A 23546-nucleotide genomic window follows, 5' to 3' on the forward strand; every position below is an offset into this window, starting at 1 on the left:
TGATGGCCTTCGGGAAAAACTGTTCTTGTGTCTAGTTGTTCTGTTGTGCAGTGCTCTATAGCGTCGTTTTGAGGGTAGAAGTTGAAACAGTTTATGTCCTGGATGTGAGGGATCTGTAAATATTTTGACTGTGTTGAGGGAATTATTTGTTTAGCAGAGTGATGGACTTCGGGGATATAATTTTTCTTGTGTCTATTAGTACTGGTGTGCAGTGCTCTATAGCGTCGTTTTGAGGGTAGGTGTTGAAACAGTTTATGTCCTGGATGTGAGGGATCTGTAAATATTTTGACAGTGTTGAGGGAATTATTTGTTTAGCAGAGTGATGGCCTTCGGGAAAAAACTGTTCTTGTGTCTAGTTGTTCTGGTGTGCAGTGCTCTATAGCGTCGTTTTGAGGGTAGGAGTTGAAACAGTTTATGTCCTGGATGTGAGGGATCTGTAAATATTTTCCCGGCCGTCTTCTTGATTCATGCAGTATACAGGTCCTCAATGAAAGGCAGGTTGGTAGCAATTATTTTTTCTGCAGTTCTAATTATCCTCTGAAGTCTGTGTCTTTCTTGTTGGGTTGCAGAACCGAACCAGACAGTTATAGAGGTGCAAATGACAGACTCAATAATTCCTCTGTAGAATTATTCAGCAGCACCTTGGGCAGTTGGAGCTTAGTGAGTTGGCGCAGAAAGAACATTCTTTGTTGTCCTTTTTTGATGATGTTTTTGATGTTAGCTGTCCATTTTAGATCTTGCGATATGATAGAACCTAGAAATTTAAAGGTTTCTACTGTTGATACTGTGTTGTCTAGTATTGTGAGAGGTGGAAGTATGGAAGTGTTTCTCCTAAAGTCTACCACCATTTCTACGGTTTTGAGTGTGTTCAGTTCCAGATTGTTTTGGTTGCACCACAAGGCTAGTCGTTCGACCTCTCGTCTATATGCGGATTCGTCATTGTCTCGAATGAGACCAATCAGTGTTGTATCATCTGCAAACTTCAGTAGCTTAACAGATGGATCGTTGGAGATGCAGTCATTGGTATACAGATTATTATTAAATTATAGAATAGAATAGAATAGAATAGAATAATTTTCAATAGAAACATCTATAGCAGATTTCCTGAAATATGATAAATCTTTAAAAAAAGGAAGGCTAGCAACCAATCATCCTTGGAACATTAATTTTTTTGCTATTGTCTGGTATCTCTGCCCATGGAAATGAAAAGGTTTAATAGAAAAAAAGATCCTGGGAAAAGCAACATCTTTCTTATAAAATCCCTCTCTCTCTCACTCACACACACACCCACACCACAGGTAGATATCCTTAATGCTCACACAAAGAAGGCCTGAGTGCAGAGATGAGTCTAAACTAGACTCCATCCGATTTGACATTTTCAGAAACATTCTAGAGAGTAGGCACCATATTTCTGCCAGAAAGCACATATAAAATCACCCTACAAGTAGTAGGTAATCATTGGCCACCTGGATCTAAAACACAAAACCATCCTACCAGGCAATTTGGTTACAAAATGTCTTGGTTTTTAAATTTATTTTTAGAGTAGCTGCATGCTACTTGCTCACTTAATAGTTCGGGGTAACCTATAATTAAAATAAGTCTTAAAACGTTAAAGGAACAATAAAACAAACCATTTTAAAATTGTTATTCAATTAAAAGAATGAAAAGAATGAAAAAGCCTGTTATGCCAATAGAAAAATCCTAAACTGGCAGCTCCTAGTAAATGGTTAGTACAGATTCTGAGGTATCCTTCTTAACACCCTTGGCACACCATTCTGCAACAGTTGTTAATTTCTGAACCAACAATAACATTAGCACCACATAAAGCACAAAACAATAATCCAAATATTAAATTATCAATATGTGATTGTAATCTTAGAGAGATTACTTAGAGATAGCTAAGATCTTTAAAACAATAGAGAGTGGAACATAGTTTAAGCATGCAACAGACATAATATCTGGAAGCAACTCAAGACACCTCTCTAATTAAATCTCTTACTATAATATGTGAGAGGAATTACATCACAGTTAGACTTAGTGGACTCTGTTATTATAACTATTCTCAGCCTTCCAGTGAAATTCTTTTTTTTTTATTCTGATCTACCTGGCAAAGTCGTCAATGCTCTACAATGCTGAAGCAGCAACATTCCCCTAAAAGACTGCGAGTCTTTATGATAACATACATGACACACACCGATGCTATATAAAGAGTTAAATTTACAACATGATTTATTTTTTGCTGGAAAATGAGGTGGACCTCTAAATTAACAAAGATAAAAGTATTGTTTGCTTTTTTATTTTAAGGGATAGTGTTGGTATGTTTGTGTACTTGTATGTTTTGCTGCTTCCAAAAATGCTTTTTCTTGAAAATTCTGAAATTGAATGTAGAATTGATTATTTTGTCCTCACACAGTTTTGCTTTTAGAGAAAAATGTGTATAAATTGCATCCAGAATAATTTTCAATAGAAACATCTATAGCAGATTTCCTGAAATATGATAAATCTTTAAAAAAAGGAAGGCTAGCAACCAATCATCCTTGGAACATTAATTTTTTTGCTATTGTCTGGTATCTCTGCCCATGGAAATGAAAAGGTTTAATAGAAAAAAAGATCCTGGGAAAAGCAACATCTTTCTTATAAAATCCCTCTCTCTCTCACTCACACACACACCCACACCACAGGTAGATATCCTTAATGCTCACACAAAGAAGGCCTGAGTGCAGAGATGAGTCTAAACTAGACTCCATCCGATTTGACATTTTCAGAAACATTCTAGAGAGTAGGCACCATATTTCTGCCAGAAAGCACATATAAAATCACCCTACAAGTAGTAGGTAATCATTGGCCACCTGGATCTAAAACACAAAACCATCCTACCAGGCAATTTGGTTACAAAATGTCTTGGTTTTAAAGTTATTCTAATTCCTGGTATTACATGCGATACGAAGTTAGATTTTAGCGCTGGAATCTTCCGATAATCTCTAAAGAAAGAGAGGAAGCTCAACACTAGTTGTTGGAAGACCAATCACTCCATTCATATCACAATAGTACCATGGAAATCACAGCACATAGAAAAGAGCTGCCAATATTCTAGCTATTTAGGAAGTTCAGGTGCACAAACAGGGAATTTTGTATACAAGGCATATTCAAATTGACTATAAGTCTGTCAACAGTTGTTAATTTCTGAACCAACAATAACATTAGCACCACATAAAGCACAAAACAATAATCCAAATATTAAATTATAGAATAGAATAGAATAGAATTTTTTATTGGCCAAGTGTGATTGGACACACAAGGAATTTGTCTTGGTGCATATGCTCTCAGTGTACATAAAAGAAAAGATACGTTCATCAAGGTACAACATTTACAACACAATTGATGGTCAATATATCAATATAAATCATAAGGATTGCCAGCAACAAAGTTACAGTCATACAGTCATAAGTGGAAAGAGATTGGTGATGGGAACGATGAGAAGATTAATAGTAGAGTAGATTTAGTAAATATTTTGACAGTGTTGAGGGAATTATTTGTTTAGCAGAGTGATGGCCTTCGGGAAAAAACTGTTCTTGTGTCTAGTTGTTCTGTTGTGCAGTGCTCTATAGCGTCGTTTTGAGGGTAGGAGTTGAAACAGTTTATGTCCTGGATGTGAGGGATCTGTAAATATTTTCATGGCCGTCTTCTTGATTCATGCAGTATACAGGTCCTCAATGGAAGGCAGGTTGGTAGCAATTGTTTTTTTCTGCACTTCTAATTATCCTCTGAAGTCTGTGTCTTTCTTGTTGGGTTGCAGAACCGAACCAGACCATTATAGAGGTGCAAATGACAGACTCAATAATTCCTCTGTAGAATTATTCAGCAGCTCCTTGGGCAGTTGGAGCTTACTGAGTTGGCGCAGAAAGAGCATTCTTTGTTGTCCTTTCTTGATGATGTTTTTGATGTTAGCTGTCCATTTTAGATCTTGCGATATGATAGAACCTAGAAATTTAAAGGTTTCTACTGTTGATACTGTGTTGTCTAGTATTGTGAGAGGTAGAAGTATGGAAGTGTTTCTCCTAAAGTCTACCACCATTCCTACGGTTTTGAGTGTGTTCAGTTCCAGATTGTTTTGGTTGCACCACAAGGCTAGTCGTTCGACCTCTCGTCTATATGCGGATTCGTCACTGTCTCGAATGAGACCAATCACTGTTGTATCATCTGCAAACTTCAGTAGCTTAACAGATGGATCGTTGGAGATGCAGTCATTGGTATACAGATTATTATTAAATTATCAATATGTGATTGTAATCTTAGAGAGATTACTTAGAGATAGCTAAGATCTTTAAAGGAAGATCCAACCTAGAACTCCAGACAGTGAGAACAGTTACCGTATATACTCGAGTATAAGCCGAGTTTTTCAGCACGTTTTTTGTGCTGAAAAGCGCCCCCTCGGCTTATATTCGAGTCTACGTCTTCGGGAACCCCGCACAGGAGGGGGTACCGGACGGACTCCCATGGGAGGGACGGGAGCGGGCCCGCCGAGGTCTCGCGATTTGTCGCCCCAGGCCGCCCCCATTCCCGTGTCTGGTGGGCGGACGGGCGCAAACTTGGCGGGCTTTTGCATTAGCGGGAAGCCCTGGTGGTGCAGTGAGAGGGCTGGGCAGGGCCGCCAGCCTTCTCGGCTGAGGAGGAGGTTTCCCGACCGCGAGCTCGCCGCCGCGAGAGCCACCCAAAGGCCAGAAGAAAGGTCATTCCATCGAGTAATGGAGCGGCTCCTTCCTCTCCGCCTTACCCATGCTGTGCGAGCCCGGCTGGGCTGCAACACCGCCGCCGCCGCTCCTTCCTCAGCCTCCCGGGCCTCGTGCTCTAGCAGCCGCCAAGCTCAGGCCGGACTCGGCAGCTCCCCATCAGCACTCGCACGGCGCGATTCGGGCAGGAGGAGTCGGGCTCGCTCCGTGGCGGTGGCGCCTCCGCCGCCACCGCCGCCGCCGCCGCGGGCTCGCACAGCATGGGTAAGGCGGGAGAGGAAGGAGCCTTCGCTCCATTACTCCGATGGAATGACCTTTTCTTCTGGCCTTTGGGGTGGCTCTCGCGGCGGCGAGCTCACGCGGTCGGGGAAACCCTCCCTCCCTCAGCCGAGAAGGCTGGCGGCTCCCCCGCCCAGCCCTCTCACTGCACCGCCAGGGCTTCCCCGCGCCAATGCATAGCCTGGCGGGAGTTACTGTGGCTCACCCGGCTCCCGCCCCAACTGGTGGTGTCGGGGCAGCCGCTGCCGCTTTCTAGCAAAAAGGTCGCTCGCCCAAAACTCCTCGCCTTCTCCTGGGAAGGGCTGGATGAAAAAGTTAGTTAGGTTCTACATGGCTCACAGAATATAGATTGCCTCCAATCCTTTAAAGAGTCCAGAGTTGCTTGGTGAATGAATAGGTAGCTAAGTTGAATGAATAAGTGAATAAGCAAGCAAACAGACAGCCAAACAAATTCCTGTAAAGAGACTTAGAAAGGAATTTAATGACTTTTTCAGAAAATGTTTCTTTTTCTATAATTTTTGAGAAGGCTTTCTATGTCCCTCTACCAGTAATTTTACCTATGAGAATGCCACCAGACATTTCCAGAAATAAATCTTTAGTCAAAATATATGTAGTCCTCAATTTACCACAATTCATTTAGTGACCATTCAAACTTACCATGGCACTGCAAAGGTGACTTATGACCATTGTAGTATCCCCATGGTCATGTGATCAAAATTCAGACCCTTGGCAACTAACTCATATTTATGACGGTTGCATTGTCCCGAGGTCACATAATCACCTTTTGCAAGCAAAGTCAATGGGGAAGCCAGATTCACTTAACCATATTTTTAACTTAGCAACTGCAGTGATTCACTTAACCATATTTTAACTTAGCAACTGCAGTGATTCACTTAACCATATTTTAACTTAGCAACTGCAGTGATTCACTTAACCATATTTTTAACTTAGCAACTGCAGTGATTCACTTAAGAACTGTGGCAAGAAAAGTCATAAAGTGAGATAACATTCACTCAACAAATGTTTCACTAAGCAACAGAAATTTTGGGTTCAATTGTGGACATAATTTGAGGACTACCTGTACAGTAGTTCTCGCAATCTGCTACAGACTTCTCTACTGGAAGAATGCTACTTGCACTGTTATTCACATCTGCTGTCCAGAATTTAGCTATGCCTTTTCATTTCTTTATAGTGGTTTGATGATATATGTAAAAATAATTGCTACTGCCAAAGTGGGGTGTGTGTGAGAGAGAGTCGGGGGGGGGGGAAGGCAAGAGGTAGTCCCTGTGCCAAAATTTTCATAGAAGTAAGTATGATCTTCCAAATCTAATTTGTTTCAACCACATTATATATGCAGTCAATGCATTATGAAGCTATACTTAGATCTTCTTCTGCCGCAAGGCAGAAGAGGCTACAAAGTGAAGTGAAAATTGAACTCTATGGAGCCTAGACAGAAGAGGAGAGATGCAAGAACAAAGTTAGATTCCTTTCTCTGCTCTATACATTTCTAAGAAAAGAATAAATCTGCACAGAGGAAGGTCAGCAAAGTTACTTTAAATATAGAACTCTTGCAATTTCACATAAGAATCTAAGAAATGGACACTTTAAAGTTTAGGATGAAACAGCTAAAGATTAATGGCTGCCTGGAAGTTTCTTTTTAGGCAAAATATCTGCACTAGTCATGTTCTTTCAGAAGCATAGTCTGAAGACTCTAAAGGCAAATGAGAAAGTTATTCTAATTCCTGGTATTACATGCGATACGAAGTTAGATTTTAGCGCTGGAATCTTCCGATAATCTCTAAAGAAAGAGAGGAAGCTCAACACTAGTTGTTGGAAGACCAATCACTGTTGTATCATCTGCAAACTTCAGTAGCTTAACAGATGGATCGTTGGAGATGCAGTCATTGGTATACAGATTATTATTAAATTATCAATATGTGATTGTAATCTTAGAGAGATTACTTAGAGATAGCTAAGATCTTTAAAACAATAGAGAGTGGAACATAGTTTAAGCATGCAACAGACATAATATCTGGAAGCAACTCAGACACCTCTCTAATTAAATCTCTTACTATAATATGTGGGAGGAATTACATCACAGTTAGACTTAGTGGACTCTGTTATTATAACTATTCTCAGCCTTCCAGTGAAATTCTTTTTTTTTAATTCTGATCTACCTGGCAAAGTCGTCAATGCTCTACAATGCTGAAGCAGCAACATTCCCCTAAAAGACTGCGAGTCTTTATGATAACATACATGACACACACCGATGCTATATAAAGAGTTAAATTTACAACATGATTTATTTTTTGCTGGAAAATGAGGTGGACCTCTAAATTAACAAAGAAAAAAAGTTAGTTAGGTTCTACATGGCTCACAGAATATAGATTGCCTCCAATCCTTTAAAGAGTCCAGAGTTGCTTGGTGAATGAATAGGTAGCTAAGTTGAATGAATAAGTGAATAAGCAACCTCCTCCCTCTCTCTCTCTCTCTCTCTCTCTCTCTCTCTCTCTCTCTCTCTCTCTCTCTCTCTCTCTCTCTCTCTCTCTCTCTCTCTCTCTCTCACACACACACACACACACACACACACACACAGACTTCTAAAGTCGATTGGCACAATGCTAAGCAAACACAGCAGTGGGTCAAGGGTGAAGGGCTAGGAACCTGGCAGGTGAAAGGTTGAGCGACATGAAAGGCAAAGACCACAATTGTTTTAAGAAAGAAGCTTTAGCAGGGAGGGGGGGATGGGAGGGTGTTTTAAGTTTTGGCAAACAGCCAGGCCAACTGTATTGGAGAAGGTCACACAACTGGCCTTAACATTTTAGCTGCTGTCTTTTTCCTCACACTTGGGTTTAATGATATTAGAGACCCTTATTGCCCTGCCAAAAAAAAAAAAAAAAGAGCCACCCCAACGTCTATGAAAATTAACCTTCTCTGCCAAGAGACACTGTGCAGGGTATTTTCACTATTGGTGTGCATACAGGCTTAGATTTGTGCTGGGTTCTTAGTGCTTAGAGCACTGACCTTCAGAGGCACCCTGGTCCCTTGGAAGCTAAAGGAGGACTCATTTTCATGCTTGCAGTTGTATTGTCAATTTCTGTGAGACAATGTTGTTGAAGTAACTCACTCACTCATTCATTCATTCATTCATTCCTTGTGTGTCCAATCACACTTAGCCAATAAAAATTCTATTCTATTCTATTCTATTCATTCATTCATTCATTTTATTTTGTCAAATACATATTAAATAATTATATAAATATAAGCATGAATTGAATACATAAAAGGAATACAACTAAAGGGAACATTAGGACAGGGACGGTAGGCACGCTGGTGCTCTTATGCACGTTACAGACCTCTTAGGAATGGGGTGAGGTCAATACTAGATAGTCTTTGGTTAAGGCTTTGGGGATTTTGGGAAGAGACCACAGAGTCAGGTAGCACATTCCAGGCATTAACAACTCTGTTACTGAAGTCACATTTTCTGCAATCTAGATTGGAGAGGTTCACTTTTAAGTTTGAATCTATTGTGTTCTCGTGTATTGTTGTGGTTGAAGCTGAAGTAGTCATTGATAGGAAGTACATTGTAGCAGATAATTTTATGAGCTATGCTCAGGTCATACCAAAGGCGGCGTAGTTCTAAATTTTCTAAAGCTGGGAATCCTCCTTCCCCCTTTTGCACTTTTATTGTTTTTCGTTCAAATAAATATTCATGTTATTTTACTTGGCTCTATCTTTATTTTTTACATTGACCAGTAGCTGCCTCATTTCCCACCCTCGGCTTATACTCGAGTCAATAGTTTTTCCCAGTTTTTTGTGGTAAAATTAGGTGCCTCGGCTTATATTCGGATCGGCTTATACTCGAGTATATACGGTAATCAATGGAATGGCTTGTCTCTGGAAGTTATGGGTGCTCCATCACTGGAGGTTTACAAGAGACTGGACATCCATTTGTCAGGAATGGTAATTATTTATTTATTTATTATTTGCATTTCTATACCGCCCTTCTCCGAAGACTCAGGGCGGTTTACAGCCAAGTTAAAAAGATATATACAAAAATTAAAACACGCAATTTCAATTTAAAAATCTGATTCCATAAGCCAAATATTAAAATAACAAGTAAACTATAAAACCAAAACTATCAATAAAACCACCCATTAAAATTACCCTTAGGCCAGCCCTGCTCAGTGAAACAAAAAGGTCTTGAGCTCGCGCTGAAAGGCCCGGAGGTCAGGAAGAAGGCGTAGTCCCAGTGGTAATTCATTCCATAGGGTAGGTGCCCCCACAGAGAAGGCTCTTCCCCTGGGGGCCGCCAGTCGACATTGTTTGGCTGACGGCACCCTGAGGAGACCCTCTCTGTGAGAGCACACAGGTCGATGGGAGGCTATTGGCAGCAGTAGGCGGTCCTGTAAGTAACCTGGTCCCATGCCATGAAGCGCTTTAAAGGTGATCACCAACACCTTGAATTGCACCCGGAAGACCACCGGCAACCAGTGCAGCTTGCGCAGGAGAGGTGTTATATGGGAGCTATGAGACGCTCCCTCTATCCCCCCCACAGCCGCATTCTGTACCAGTTGAAGTCTCCTGGTGCTCTTCAAGGGGAGCCCCATGTAGAGAGCATTGCAGTAATCCAGGCGGGAAGTAACGAGGGCATGAGTGACCGTGCATAACGAGTCCCGGTCCAGGAAGGGACGCAGCTGGCGGATCAGGCGAACCTGATAAAAAGCTCCCCTGGCGACGGCTGTCAAGTGCTCTTCTAACAACAGCCGTGCATCCAGGAGAACGCCTAAGCTGCGAACCTGCTCCCTGGGGGCCAGTGACTCGCCCCCCCACAGTCAGCAACGGAACTAGCTGACTGTACCGGGACGCCGGCATCCACAGCCACTCCGTCTTGGATGGGTTGAGTCGAAGGAAGGAGATTGGACTAGAAGACCTCCAAGGTCCAAGGTTCCTTCCAAATCCATTATTCTATGTTCTACACCCACAAAGTTACCTCTTCCACATGCAGATTTCTTTCCTCCCTTCCTTTTTTGAATTTGTGTTAGTTATAGAAGAATGCTAGAAGACCCATGCTTAGCACTGTTTCATAATACTGAAATGTAATTTAAATATATTTTACTTTATGCAATATGAAGAAAAAATATAAGCGAAAAGTAACAATAATAATCTTAAAACACTTACCCATCTGACTCCCAACATTCCAAAATTCCTGAGGATTATAATTAGAAGAGTTGGTTCGGATTCCTCTAGGATATATTCTTGTGAGAAATCTGAGAGTATGTTGAACAAATTCATTTGCTATAAAGAGATACTGTATTATAGAAAGGCATGAAGAACAGCCAGTTTTATAGAACTAAAAAATAAATGTATGGACATTTTGATACTTATTAAGAGCAGATTTAACAGAAGTACTAGTGTGAAAATTTTGAATATTGAAAATATTGGTATAAATCCAAATTACTACTTGATTAGCAACCTTCAATCCATGTCCTTGTATGTTAAATATTATTTATATTTATAATTGTTCCTTCATTTTCCAAAATTAAACATTAGTAATAAAATAATCTAAAATATAATCAAGTGACATAATCAAAGTTATATTTACCTCTATACCTGTGCATAAACACACATTGCCTGAAGAAATATATGATCAGTAAAAAGAAAACATTTTATTCATCTCGAATACATGTTTTAATTTAATTAGATATTTCTAATTGATTACAGTATGATCCCTCTATGAGATTATCATAACCAAAATATATGGGCCATCGAATCAATCAGAGACATTCCTCATGCTGGATTCTTCAGACTGTATGTATATATAATTATGTATAGTCATGTTTATTTGAAGAAGAAGCAACTAACAACTTGCTTTCAGTCCAGAGCATAGTCTCACAGCTCCTATTGTAGCTTTCTGACACTGTTATTTGCCTCAATGCTATACCATGCAAGCAACTTTACAACAACAGAAAACAATCTGGCAGGGATGATACTACCACAGTAAGGAGCACATCCTGGTTTGGAATCCTATGATGGTTTTTCTTCAAAATAAAAAGCCCCATTTAACATGCTTTTTTTTTAAGTACAAAAATGTGAGGCAGTTTGCTCACAATATACTGTATCAGCAAATTCTTTTATGGAAACAGTAGAAAGCTCAAATTCTCGAATACAGCTCATCTGTCTGGAACCCATACTGCATATCAGACATTAATATAATTGAGCATGTCCAGAAATATTTCACAAGAAGAGTCCTCCATTCCTCTGCTCGCAACAAAATACCTTATGCCACCAGACTTGAAATTTTGGGCTTAGAAAATTTAGAACTACGCTGCCTTCGGTATGATCTAAGCATAGCTCATAAAATCATCTGCTACAATATCCTACCTGTCAATGACTACTTCAGCTTCAACCACAACAATACACGAGCACACAATAGATATAAACTTAAAGTAAACCGCTCCAAACTCGATTGCAGAAAATATGACTTCAGCAACAAAGTGATCAATGCCTGGAATGTATTACCTGACTCTGTGATTTCATCTCAAACCCCCCCAAAATTTTAACCTGACTGTCTACTGTTGACCTCACCCCATTCCTAAGAAGTCTGTAAGGGGTGTGCATAAGAGCACCAGTGTGCCTATCGTCCCTGTCCCAATGTTCCCTTTATTTGTATTTATTTTATGTATTCAATTCATGCTTATATATATTATCTAATATGTACTTGACAAACAAATAAATAAAAAATAAAAATAAACAGGTCTAATAAAACAAAGCATCTATAATATCTTGTGAAGTCTTATCTTTATTGCATGCCCAAAGCTTTCATTTTGCATCAAAAGAAAACCTTAATTAAAATAAATATTCTCAATCTGAATTTAGAAGCACTTTAGGCAGGATTAGCAGCAGGCAGGTGATAAATAACCTGCTTTTTAGATATAAAAATTGGATAAGGGGCTATGCACAGAAAGAAGCATAAGACAAGACAACTTCCATATCTGAACTGTTTCCACTTTGAATTGGGCTGAAAGAACCCAATTTTCAGTGTATTGTTCAGTGCATCATGTTAGTTGTGCACTAATTACTTATGTTCAATAATTTAAAATGAACAAAAAAGAGCAAGTAACACTTATTTACTTCTTTCTTTCAAAAAGTTCAGCAGAGGCAAACTGTAGCAGCCAATTAGTATCATGAAGCAAATCTCCAGTACAGAACTTATGGTGAGAACTCAATGGAGACTAGAAACATTCCATGTCCTCCCAGCCCAGAGCAAATTGTTTAATGAAGCATATATTTTTTTCTGATGCCTAAGTAAGAGAAAACACCAACACCATCTATTTTATTAGTCTGAATGCCAAAAATTACCTTTCAGTTTTGCCAACTTTCGGGCTTTTGCCTCACCAATTGAATTATTTTCATAAAAATGCTGATTTTTTCTTGAATCTTCAAAGCTTATAAATTTCTGAGATTTGGTATATATCACAAGTTCCGACAGTGCCAAGGCAATCTTTATTTTCCTTATCTATAAGTAATGAGATACAAGTGAAGAATGATTTAATTAACTTTTTACCATCCTATCAACATTTATACAAGGGTATCAGATAATTTTGGTTGACAATTCTTAAGGAGAAAAAAATACTTCTATTCATATAGCACCATCCCCCTATAATAGACTTTAGCTTGGAACACTACAGAAGATTAGATTGTGAAATTGGATTTATTTGAATTCAACTTTCCATATCACACTCTCAATCCATTCCAGCACAAAAAATCTGGAATCATTTAAAGCCCAACAATCATCTTGCTGTAACCTTAAATGATTTAAGAAGCACAAGTAATGATAACTAATGTTTACTGAGGTATTTATACAAAACTAGATATAGACTAAAAGGATCCTTATAAATGTAAATATAATAAGAGGTAGCCCTGCTTGAACTGAAAAGATAGCAGACATGCAGAAGAGAGTAAGTTCTGAATCTGGAATCCAAAGTAGTACATTCCTTAAAGTGCATCATTTAGGCAATAACACAGATATTTTCCAACACTTCTTGAACTTCAAGTTCATTTTCATACATTTTTCGGTCCATAGCCCTAAGAAAAGCAAAATTGCATTACTTCCGGTAAGTGAAAAATAGCAAACCTGTTTGAGATAAATATGTGTGGTTTATAACTGTATATCCATCATACAAACCGACTTTGAAGTTCAAATATCTACCTTTGAGAACTTTCCTAACCTTTGAGGATCAAAAAAGATCTTCAAATGCGAACTAAGAAAGATCTATTTTTCTTTGAAAATTTAATTTCACCTACATACTTTTTGTTTCTTTCTGGGGGGAGCTGCACTTTTCCAACGTGCTTGTCTTTTCTTAACCAGAGATTCTTTAGGGCATTTTAGTTCATTATTTGACTCATCATCACTTGTTTCCTCCTCTTCAAATTCTCCTGTTTGACCATGACTGTCCATATCTTTCCTTTCAATTGTTTCTTCAAGTGTTCCAATTTTTTTATTTTTTATCATAATTTTGAATTTTAGTGCCTATAAAAATAAGCCAATATTATTATAGGTTAATAAGACTCCCCATTAACATGTGGGATATACTTTCAATTTCAACGACACCATTGAAATATATAGTACAAAAGTATCCAGCTCCCCTTCAAAATACTTCCACCTGTTCCTCAAGGAGGAGTTTTGAGTCTAGAAGGACCCACAAATTGCACACCTGGTCTGCCTGCAGCAGTCCAACCCCATCCAGAATAAAAGATGGAAAAGTCCCTACATATATAACGGTAACAATTATATTTTTAAAAAATGTTACCTCGGGAGAAGGTAATTCAGTTGGTATGGTCTCATCTATTGTAAATGTAACTAGCTTGTCATGCAGAATACTTTTTAGATAATCCACCATAACTTCCTGCTGCTTAGGACTACAATGATTCTCCAGAGACAATATCAGAGGATAATCAGAGACCTGAAAATACAATTCCAAAGTTATTAACCTCCTTAATTGCACAAATAGGAAATACATACAACTAAAATAAGCAATATTGCAATTACAGATATTTTCATTAAGACACAAAAAATACTATGGCATCTTAAAGTGGTCCCAAGTAAGTAGCTCATAGTGCTTCTTCTGTAAAGAGCTTACTTTCCTTTCAATATAGTTGTCTGCACTAGTGAGAGGAACAAAGCCATCTTGGTGCTGAAGAGACCATACATTCCCTCCTCTTTCATCTATTCCTTTCATCTGCAGTTGCAGACATGGGTTGGAACAGAGCTTTTATTTGATTCTATTCGTTTTTAAGAAGAAAAGTTTCTGCCCAACAGATTGTTTCATGGTCCATGTAGTAGGTGCCTTTTGTTTTATGCTACTGAATTCTCATCATCCATCAAAACTCTGAAGGCATATGGGTAATTAATTAAGAGTATCTTAAAACATCTGGTAGGTATGTCACACATGTACCTACCACAAAGGCATACTTGTCGATCACTTGGATGACGGTCATAAAGCTAATTTTGTTTGTTAATGTATATCCATGATAAACAACAGGATTGTTATTGGGTCCATCCCAGCAATCAATTTCCAGGCATCGGCATCCTTTCATCAGAGCACTTTTTAAAAAAAAAATAGAAATGGAGTCATATATTTGCTACTGAGACACTAAAAATGAAAATAATTTGCTGGCATTCTTAGTCTGGTTCAAAGCTAATGGAATTGATGTCCTCTAACACAACTGAGGGAAGGAGTATAAAAAACTTCCATTTCAAATTCTACCAAAACATGGATGTTTTTTCCCCACAAGGAATTGTAATATGTAGGTTTGGGTCATTTAAAATAAATGGAGTTCCTCATTCAACATTGTCATTAAAAGTTTGTTATGACATTGCCAGCTTTCTTTAGGTGCAGTTGTGAGGAAATAGTCAGTACCTGGTCCAAAGGAAAGCCCCCAGTGCCTGGTCCAGCTATACAACCCAAATTAAATTTGTTTCATGAAGTTTTGTAAATCTATTTTTGGTAACAGCCAGAGATGTTGCTCCGTAGAAAATATATTTTAAGATTCTCATGCTAAAGTACATGTTTTCAGTCATTTTGAAATGACACATTATAGGGCTATTACTATGGGAAATTGTGGTTGACAAATACTCTTAGAAAACACTTATAACAAAAGCACCAGAGATGATTAAAATGTTATCTGGCTACAATAGTGCTAAGAATTGCATGTATAAGAAAAATGTAAAGCATGTTATTTGTAGCTCATTTATTTTAACTTGACTAGTTCACTCAGAAAAATCCTCAGGAAAGAAGCTGAGTTTCTAAAGCAAGTATTTATCTGAAAAAATGCACAGTGGGCTATCCAACAGTATTCTCAAAAGTTAATGTTGTAGCACAACTGCTGTAGTATACTATGCAAATTGTGCTTCCAGAGCTTCTGGAAAGTAAACTATGAATCGCCATTAGGAAAAGATTATTGCACTGTGAGCCCCTGAAGGACAAGCGTATTAAGATTTGTACCCCAAAGAAAGGACATAAAACTTGGTCCCATTAATTTCAATGGGTTTTAAAATCCCAACCACTGCAAAACTCATTACACAGCATCATTTCCCGGAATACTTTAAAAGGGAAATGGAGACTCCACATGTTGACTACTTGCCAATTTTGGCTTTAATTTTAATTTTTCATTTAATCAAATATAGCTTTACAATCGTAGACAATTATTCTAATAGACAATGATTTTGCTAGTTTTGTTAGTGAATCCATCCCCGGAATAGTACAGAAACCCAATTAAAATATTCCAGATAGGAATTATCTTTACTCAATTTGTACATCTCCAGAGAAAAGTATACCACTTCTGCAGGTACTTTGGTCCACCCTTGAATTGTTCTTACTGGTAGTAAGTTTTTTTCTAGCATTCAAGTAGAATTTGCCTATGTTAACTCAAATCCATTATTCTATTTTCAGAACTCTAAAATATTTGAAAATAGATTCTGACTTTCTCAGAAAATCTTTTCAGGTATTTGTAGAGTGCTCTTGTATTTCCCCTATTTCCAAGAGGCTAAATATTCCCAGTTCTTTCTAATCCTATCAATCTGTGAATCTTTTCCAGTTTTTCTGCATCCTCTTGAAAACAAATTGTGCAGAAATTGACACAGCATTCAAATGTGTTGCCTTTTTTATAGACATATCACACTGCTTAGTCAATTGTGCCTGGAATGACACTTGAGTCTGCATAAATATTCACTTGGCAATTAAGTGAATACTTACTCCAAGATCAAATTCACAAGTATTAATTATTTAATACCTATAACTGTAGATTTTACTTTGCATTTGTCTAAGTTTAATATCATTTTGTTATTTTCAGCTCATTTCTCTAATCAATCAATACTATTTTAAATTATTTTTTGTTTTCTAGGATATCAATTATCTTGCTCAATTTTATGAATTTGTATGGAAGTTATTATATTTTATTCCAATCTGATAAGTCTTTGCACAACACTTGAATACACTTTTTGAACCAGCTTCAAAACTTTATTATTCCATTCAGTCCAGATTACTACATGAAGTACTTTATCAAATGTCTTGCTGAAGTAAATATATATTGTATCTATGGTATTTTCACAGTCTACTAAACAAGCCATACAATTAAAAATGAGATAACATTAACCTGACAAGATTTGTTCTTGATAAATATATATTATCTTCTGGTAAATACATATTATTTCAATATATTAAACGATCAACTCCTTTATGATCTATTTGTTATCAGACTAATCTTCCTTTCATTTCATTTACTTTTTCTATTTTTCAAATACAGTACATACTGTAGATAACTACATTTTCTAATTGCCTGGCATTTCACCAGTTTTCTATTATTTGTCAAATAGAATACATAAAGATTCTACTACACATCAGCAAATTATTTCAGAATTCTACGATCTAATTCATGGCCTTCTACTTGTTCAAAGTAAAGAGGTCTTAGTATTGTCATTTTCACTAAACAGTTTAGTATTTTTTTATTTTGAAAAGAAGCCTATTTATTTATTTATTTTATAGCACCCTCTATACTTCCAGGATATCAATATCTATTCTTCCTTAGTAACATCTCTCTCTTACATATTATCTTTTTTGTTTTCAGAATTCTGATTAGCGTTTTGTGTAAGTTATACAGGTAGTCCTTGACTTACAACCATTTGTTTAGTGACTATTTAAGTTAAAAAGGCATTGAAAAAAAATGACTTACAATCGTTTTTCACACTTACAACTGATGCAGCATCCCCATGGCCACATGATCAAAATTTGGATGCTTGGTAACTGGCTCATATTTATGATGGTTGCAATGTCTCGAGGTCATGTCATCACCTTTTGTGACTTTCTGACGAGTCAATGAGGAAGCCAGATTCACTTACCAACCATGCTAACTTAACAATTGCAGTGATTCACTTAATAATTGTGGCAAGAAAAGTGGTAGAATGGGGCAAAATTCACTTACACTGGTCTTGCTTAGCAATGGAAATTTTGGACTCAATTGTATTTGTAAGTTGAGGAATACCTGCATTAGTTTCTTCTATGTCCACTCTTTTTTTCTAATTGGAATTATTTGCAGTTATGCTTTTAGTATCTCCTGGAATTCTCATCCATCTTGAACCTATTTTTTCCATTAGCTTGTTCTGAAATGGAATTCTTGCAACTTGCTCTGAATTTATTGAAATCCACTTTTCTGAAGTCCAAAACATGTGTATCAATTGTATTAACATTTAGTTTCCCTTCACATTAACAAAAATAACATTAAATGGCTATTTCCTGTTCCTACTGCAGCTACTTCCTCAGCTAATTCTTCTCAAGTAGGAGAACCAATGGCGAAAAAGGAGTCACTCAGATACTCAGAATGAGCAATCAATAGGTCTCAAGGCACGACTCTTGCACTCAGCAGCTATTCAGGAAATAAAACTTTTCACCCTTCAGAATTTAGTATATAATCCTTCAAAATAGAGATTATCTGTTTATTCTTCTTTTTTATCTATTGAACTCTACTGGCAAACTACTATTAGCATTCTTTGTTCACTCATTTTGTCTGACAGAACCCTATTAAATAAGGTACATCATTTAACAAAAGTTGTTTTAAAGATAGACATAACAGGAAGCCCTAGACACTCAGGCCTAGGGCACAAATATTTATTATGTTAGCTTTTCTCAGAGGAGACAAAGTATAAACAATTTATTAGCAGCAGGATTATTAGAAGTCACAATTGATTTCAAAACAGGTTCTCAAGTTATCCTTAATTTGCTTTTCTTCCTTGTAACCAACCTTTTAAACTCCACCAGGATCCATCCAGAAACAATTAATTACTCTATTGTAAAATATAGATACACAGATTAGCTGAAACTTCGCTCAATAGCAGTAACTGCAAGAGGAATCTTGGAGTCATAATGGACAATCACTTAAATATGAGCTCCATGTGCAGGCCAAAAATATGATTTATCTGGGGCTACTACAAATATATTCCTACTCTCTTACTGAATCTTTGACAATGTTTAAACAGTTTTACACAACTGATTATCTGACTCATATCTTTTGTTTTCCTGTCCTCCTTTAACCCCCTTATATTAGCAATAACAACAGCATCTAGACTTACATACCGCTCCACAGAGCTTTACAGCCCTCTCTAAGTGGTTTACATGACAGCATATTGCCCCCAACAATCTGGGTCCTCATTTTACTGACCTCGGGAGGATGGAAGGCTGAGCCAACCTTTGCCCTATGAGACTTAAACAGCCAAACTACTGGTTAGTTGCTAGTTATTTATAACTTTTGATGGTATGCATGTGTTTCATCATACACAAGTGGACACTTCAGAAGCACAGTATCTTACCTTAGAAAACTAAGCATTGTCATACCTAATCACTATTTGCAGAAGAAACTGTCCTAAAATCTCAGTGCAAAAGTTCTAGGCTAGCATGAGAATAGATGGCAAGCAACTTCCATATTGTTGCCAAGAAAATGAAATGGATGCATCCATATAGGTACTACTAGCTCAGCTAGGCTCGATTAATTTTTTTTCTTCCTCTTAAGTGAAAAAAATGTTCTGTACATATTGTTCCAAGGCCCAAGAAACTAGTACCGCTTGGGAGATCTGTCTCAATTATTAACATATGCTTCTTAAACCTTATACACAGCTCTGGCTCCTAAAAATTCTAGGTTTTCAATGTCTGCGCAAAGTGCTTGTTCTTTCCTCTTTCTGCTAATCTTCTGAGATCTGTTCCTCGGTCCTTCCTTCTGTGCACAGGATTGATCCACATAAATTAAAGAACTCCTGGAACTGAGAAAACATAGCACAAAACACAGTACAATTCTAGTTCTCTAATGAGAAACCCCAGAGTACTATAAGTTCTCACACTCCTTTATTCTCTGATGCTTATTGTTCATTATGTTTAATGGTCTGCCTCAAAATAGCTCTAGCAGATCTTAGAAACTCTGAATGTTTTATATATATACGGGGAAATGAGTTTGTAAATCATGCAGTGGACTATTTATGCAAAGTAAACATTTTACCCTAGCATGCTTTGGCACAGGCTATATGGGTTTCCTTGGTACATTTATATTTTGAAAATGTATATTCTTCTCTTTTAAATCAAAACCTGATAGCAACACTAAAATATGTATTTGTCATACTGAATTGTAGTCTAGCTACTTTGCTTTCTGTTTGTAGTTTTCAGTGGGTTTTTTTAACGATGTTTTAATTTATGCTTTTGAAAATGAGATTCAGGAAAACAGAAGAAGCTGTTCTACTGAACTACTTATTATATTAAACTAATGATTCAAAATGGATAAAAATACCTTGCATAGCCCCACAGGTGACTTGACCCTATTAGCTGATCAGATATGAGGTAGGTGTTGTGTGAGGATGAAATAAAGTATTCACATAGCGGACGGGACATATCCTGGTAAACAGTTCTGTGCTCACTTTTAAATATCGCGCAGTCCTCAGAGCTCACATATCTTATAAATCCTTCAAATGTCATCTCTTTATTTCTCCTTGCTGAAAGCCAGAACATTACAAACACATATATATCTCCAGCATGGACACAAATATAATTAAGCACAAACTGAAAATATTCCAGACTAAATATATTAATGTAACATGGAATGTCAGATCACACATGAAAATCTGTTCTTGTACTCAGTGATGAGGAATTGAAAGAAAATGAATCACATATGATATGTATTTTATATGCTCATATTACTTAATCAACTCAGTAATTGGGTGATATCTTTCATGAGCTTTGGCTGATTCACCCTCAGTATCTTTGTTTTGCTTAAACAAAGGTTTTAGGTTATGCTTAACATCCTATAAATGAAATTCTTTCAGAATAGTGTTTGCTGTTCAAATTGATACAATATTATCAGTCAGATCCCAAACTACATTTGATATTAGCTAACATACTAAGCTGCATACTAGTGTGTGCATTTAGTATATACTGTAAACCAATAAATCTTGTCATATTGTTAAGTAAGACAATACTATGCTGGGGAGACTTTCAGAATGTTCACCTGGGCACTATTGTATGGACTATCATACAATAAGTTAAGATGCCCAACGAAATAAAGCACCATCATCTTGCAAGGTCTCATCTGAAACTGTCAAAATGACAAAATATACCATGATCATATGAGATTTCTACCTCTTTTAATTTAGTGAGGTTATGAGGAAATGTATGCATCCATGGCTGCACTTGATTCTGGCCTGGAGGTACAATTTTGCCAATTCCCAAGTAAGAGAGCATGTCTATTCATATTTTAACTAGAAAATAGTTCAGTAGGACTCAACTAGGAATTGTAGTCTTCCAACCATTTTAAATTATTTTTACAAGCACAATGAAAATTAAAACCAGGAGTGATTTGCTACCCTTGTAACAACCAGTTTGCCCAAAACTGAAAATGCACACACATCCCTTCCATGCATGTGCATGGCATCGAAAACCCGGCGATTATATAAGACATAATAGCGCCAGGGCGGGTGGGTGGGGCCAGCCCTGGTTGGAACTACCGGTTCACTCGAACCAATCCGAACCGGCACCAGCCCACCACTGATTAAAACCCTATCCTTAACTGACTTCTGTCCTCTGATTCTAAAGCAATGCTGCAGCTCTTATTTCCCCAATTATTGTTCTTTACTTAAAGGATTTGATTTCCTAAAGTCACTGGATATTTTAACACCCATTCTGTATTTGACACCCAACTCACTTTAATTTTTTTCCTCAGGAAATAGTAAATCTCAAATTCGTTCAAACACTTCCTTCAAAACAAAATCGGTTAAGCACCATTATGATTGTTTTGTCTCCTTTTTATCACATATTGCACATATTGAACAATGCAATATAAATGCTGTATCTATTTATTTACTGTTAATAGGACTGTTAATAATAATCTGTTTAGGTAGGATATTAATATTTTCCTTTCTTTAGTTTATAAGAAAAAATTATCATGGACCACATAACTTTATCTATTGGACTTTTTTAAAAAAAAAAGGTGTATAACCTGCTTCTATTTATATGTTTCATATATTTAATCTTGCATTTGGGACTTACGAGGTTCAGGATATAAAAATGGACTCTTTAAAAAGATGCAAAAGGACAAATAAAATGAGGGCTTAGCGGTATGAAGTGCATGACTGGCTTTATTTCCACTCAAAGCATGCTTTATTTTTATTCTTCCCTTTTGATCCCAATTATTTCCAAGACTTACTTTCTTAGGCTACAAGATCTTTAGGAAGAGAGTAACTGTATTTTTCAAGGAGGGACACTTTCCTACATCTAAGCCCCTAGGGCAAATAAGCTACAACTAAATAAATGACTGCATTGATTGTTATACATACTTCAAAATGGTAAACAGAACATAGGCTACACTCCTTAAGACAATATACCATTTCACACCCTTCTATTCCAAGCAGAATGTATATGCGGTGTATGGTCTGTTTTTATACTGCCACACTCCACAAGCATGCTGTTATTACTTTCCAGCAGGTCTCTAATATGCAAATTTGATGCTGTTGTTGCTAAGTGCTAAGAAGCTAAGAAGACAACAGGACTAAATATACTACTTTCAAATGCAAAGGTTATGAAGGCAAACAGCAATTAAAGACTTTTTAAGGCAAAAGAACAGTCTGATTCTTGTAACTGCCAGTTCAGAGGAGACTACCTTGCTTATTATCTTTCACAAGTATGCCCCTTTTCCAGAATCCATTTTTGATTCTCTTTGCATACTCATCAAAATGTAAAAGACAACTCATATGTGGTCACATGCAATTATGGGATACTGTACTTAAGCTGCCACTATGTAAGCAGAATCTTGCTTTCATCCAGCCTACCCAATGACCCACCAAATTCTGCAAACTGAAAGACCCAGACATGAATCTGCTCTAGCCAACAGATATGATTATTTGTATTGAAATCTTAATTACACTCCTTGTGTACAAAAATTTTATATTCCACTATTTTTAATGCAAAAAAGGAATAAAAAATAATAAAAGAAAATCAAGAAAACAATTTGTTTTTTGCTAATGTACAACCTTTATTATCTAATACCAAAAAAATTCAAAGTATATATTTTTCTCTCCCCATCTTTGGAGCCTATAAATACAGTCACAAATATATAAACAAATAATGTATTTGTATGCTTGTAGGCTTATAACATAATATATTTTCTTCCTAAGATGACTTGCAAGATTTATTGAGTTTACATTAAATTTCTGTTCACAAATTCTTTCTGAACAGAGCACTTTAAAACAAAATCTCCACTTGAAAAATCCCTGGCAAAACAGCTCCTATACAATAAGTCACTCCTGGCAAATGGACTAGACATGCAGTTTCATGCTATTTAGCCATGAGAATAATTTAGCAATTTTAGCATTTAATTTAGCAAAATTAATTGCTGAGGCATTTTTTTCTCATAAAAGTGCCATGCAGCGATGGAAGGTTAGCTTTTCTGCATTGTAGTGCATTTCAGTGATTTTGACATGTTTTTCTAAGCTACAGAACAGCAAATATGGGAAGTTTCAAGGAGTATTTTCTGGAATATATGGAAGACAGCAATGGCAAAGACACTCAAAAAAACTATGTGGACATGTCCATGAAGTTATTAGAGTCAAGCTAAACTCAGAGTTCTACATATACAAACACGCTCACACACTATTATACTTAACTTCCTTGTTTACAACCCAGTAATTCCTTAATTCAGGGTGCAATTGGGGTGACTGAATAGTTTATTTATTTATTTTTATTTATTATTTATTTAATCATATTTATATACCGCCCTATCTCCCGAGGGACTCAGGGCGGTTAACAGGCACTTAAAAACACATAAATACAGAGTAAAAAACAATTTAAAAACTTATTCTAAACGCCAAATATTTAAAAATATAAAAAATAAAACCCAGTTTAAAACCCGTAAATTTAAAATCTAACTCAGTCCTGCGCAAATAAATAAGTGTGTTTTAAGCTCGCGGCAGGTCCGAAGGTCCGGAAGCTGACGAAGTCCTGGGGGTAG

The 23546-nt window shown here is 37.0% G+C and overlaps 1 protein-coding gene across 1 annotated transcript in view; it reads right to left on the reverse strand.

The window, feature by feature from the left end:
- The window catches only part of LOC131202586 (1-phosphatidylinositol 4,5-bisphosphate phosphodiesterase zeta-1-like), a 79923-nt gene that overhangs the window by 25821 nt on the left and 30556 nt on the right, over window positions 1-23546 (reverse strand). The window contains exons 4-9 of the mRNA XM_058191691.1: window positions 19839-20040; window positions 14472-14616; window positions 13823-13975; window positions 13321-13542; window positions 12372-12528; window positions 10191-10307 (exon numbers count right to left, since the gene is read on the reverse strand). Coding sequence (XP_058047674.1) covers window positions 10191-10307; window positions 12372-12528; window positions 13321-13542; window positions 13823-13975; window positions 14472-14616; window positions 19839-20040 — 996 coding nt within the window. The remainder of the gene's footprint in view (window positions 1-10190; window positions 10308-12371; window positions 12529-13320; window positions 13543-13822; window positions 13976-14471; window positions 14617-19838; window positions 20041-23546) is intronic.

The sequence above is a fragment of the Ahaetulla prasina genome, chromosome 7, assembly GCF_028640845.1.
Source record: "Ahaetulla prasina isolate Xishuangbanna chromosome 7, ASM2864084v1, whole genome shotgun sequence".
In the NCBI taxonomy this organism is placed as follows: Eukaryota; Metazoa; Chordata; class Lepidosauria; order Squamata; family Colubridae; genus Ahaetulla; species Ahaetulla prasina.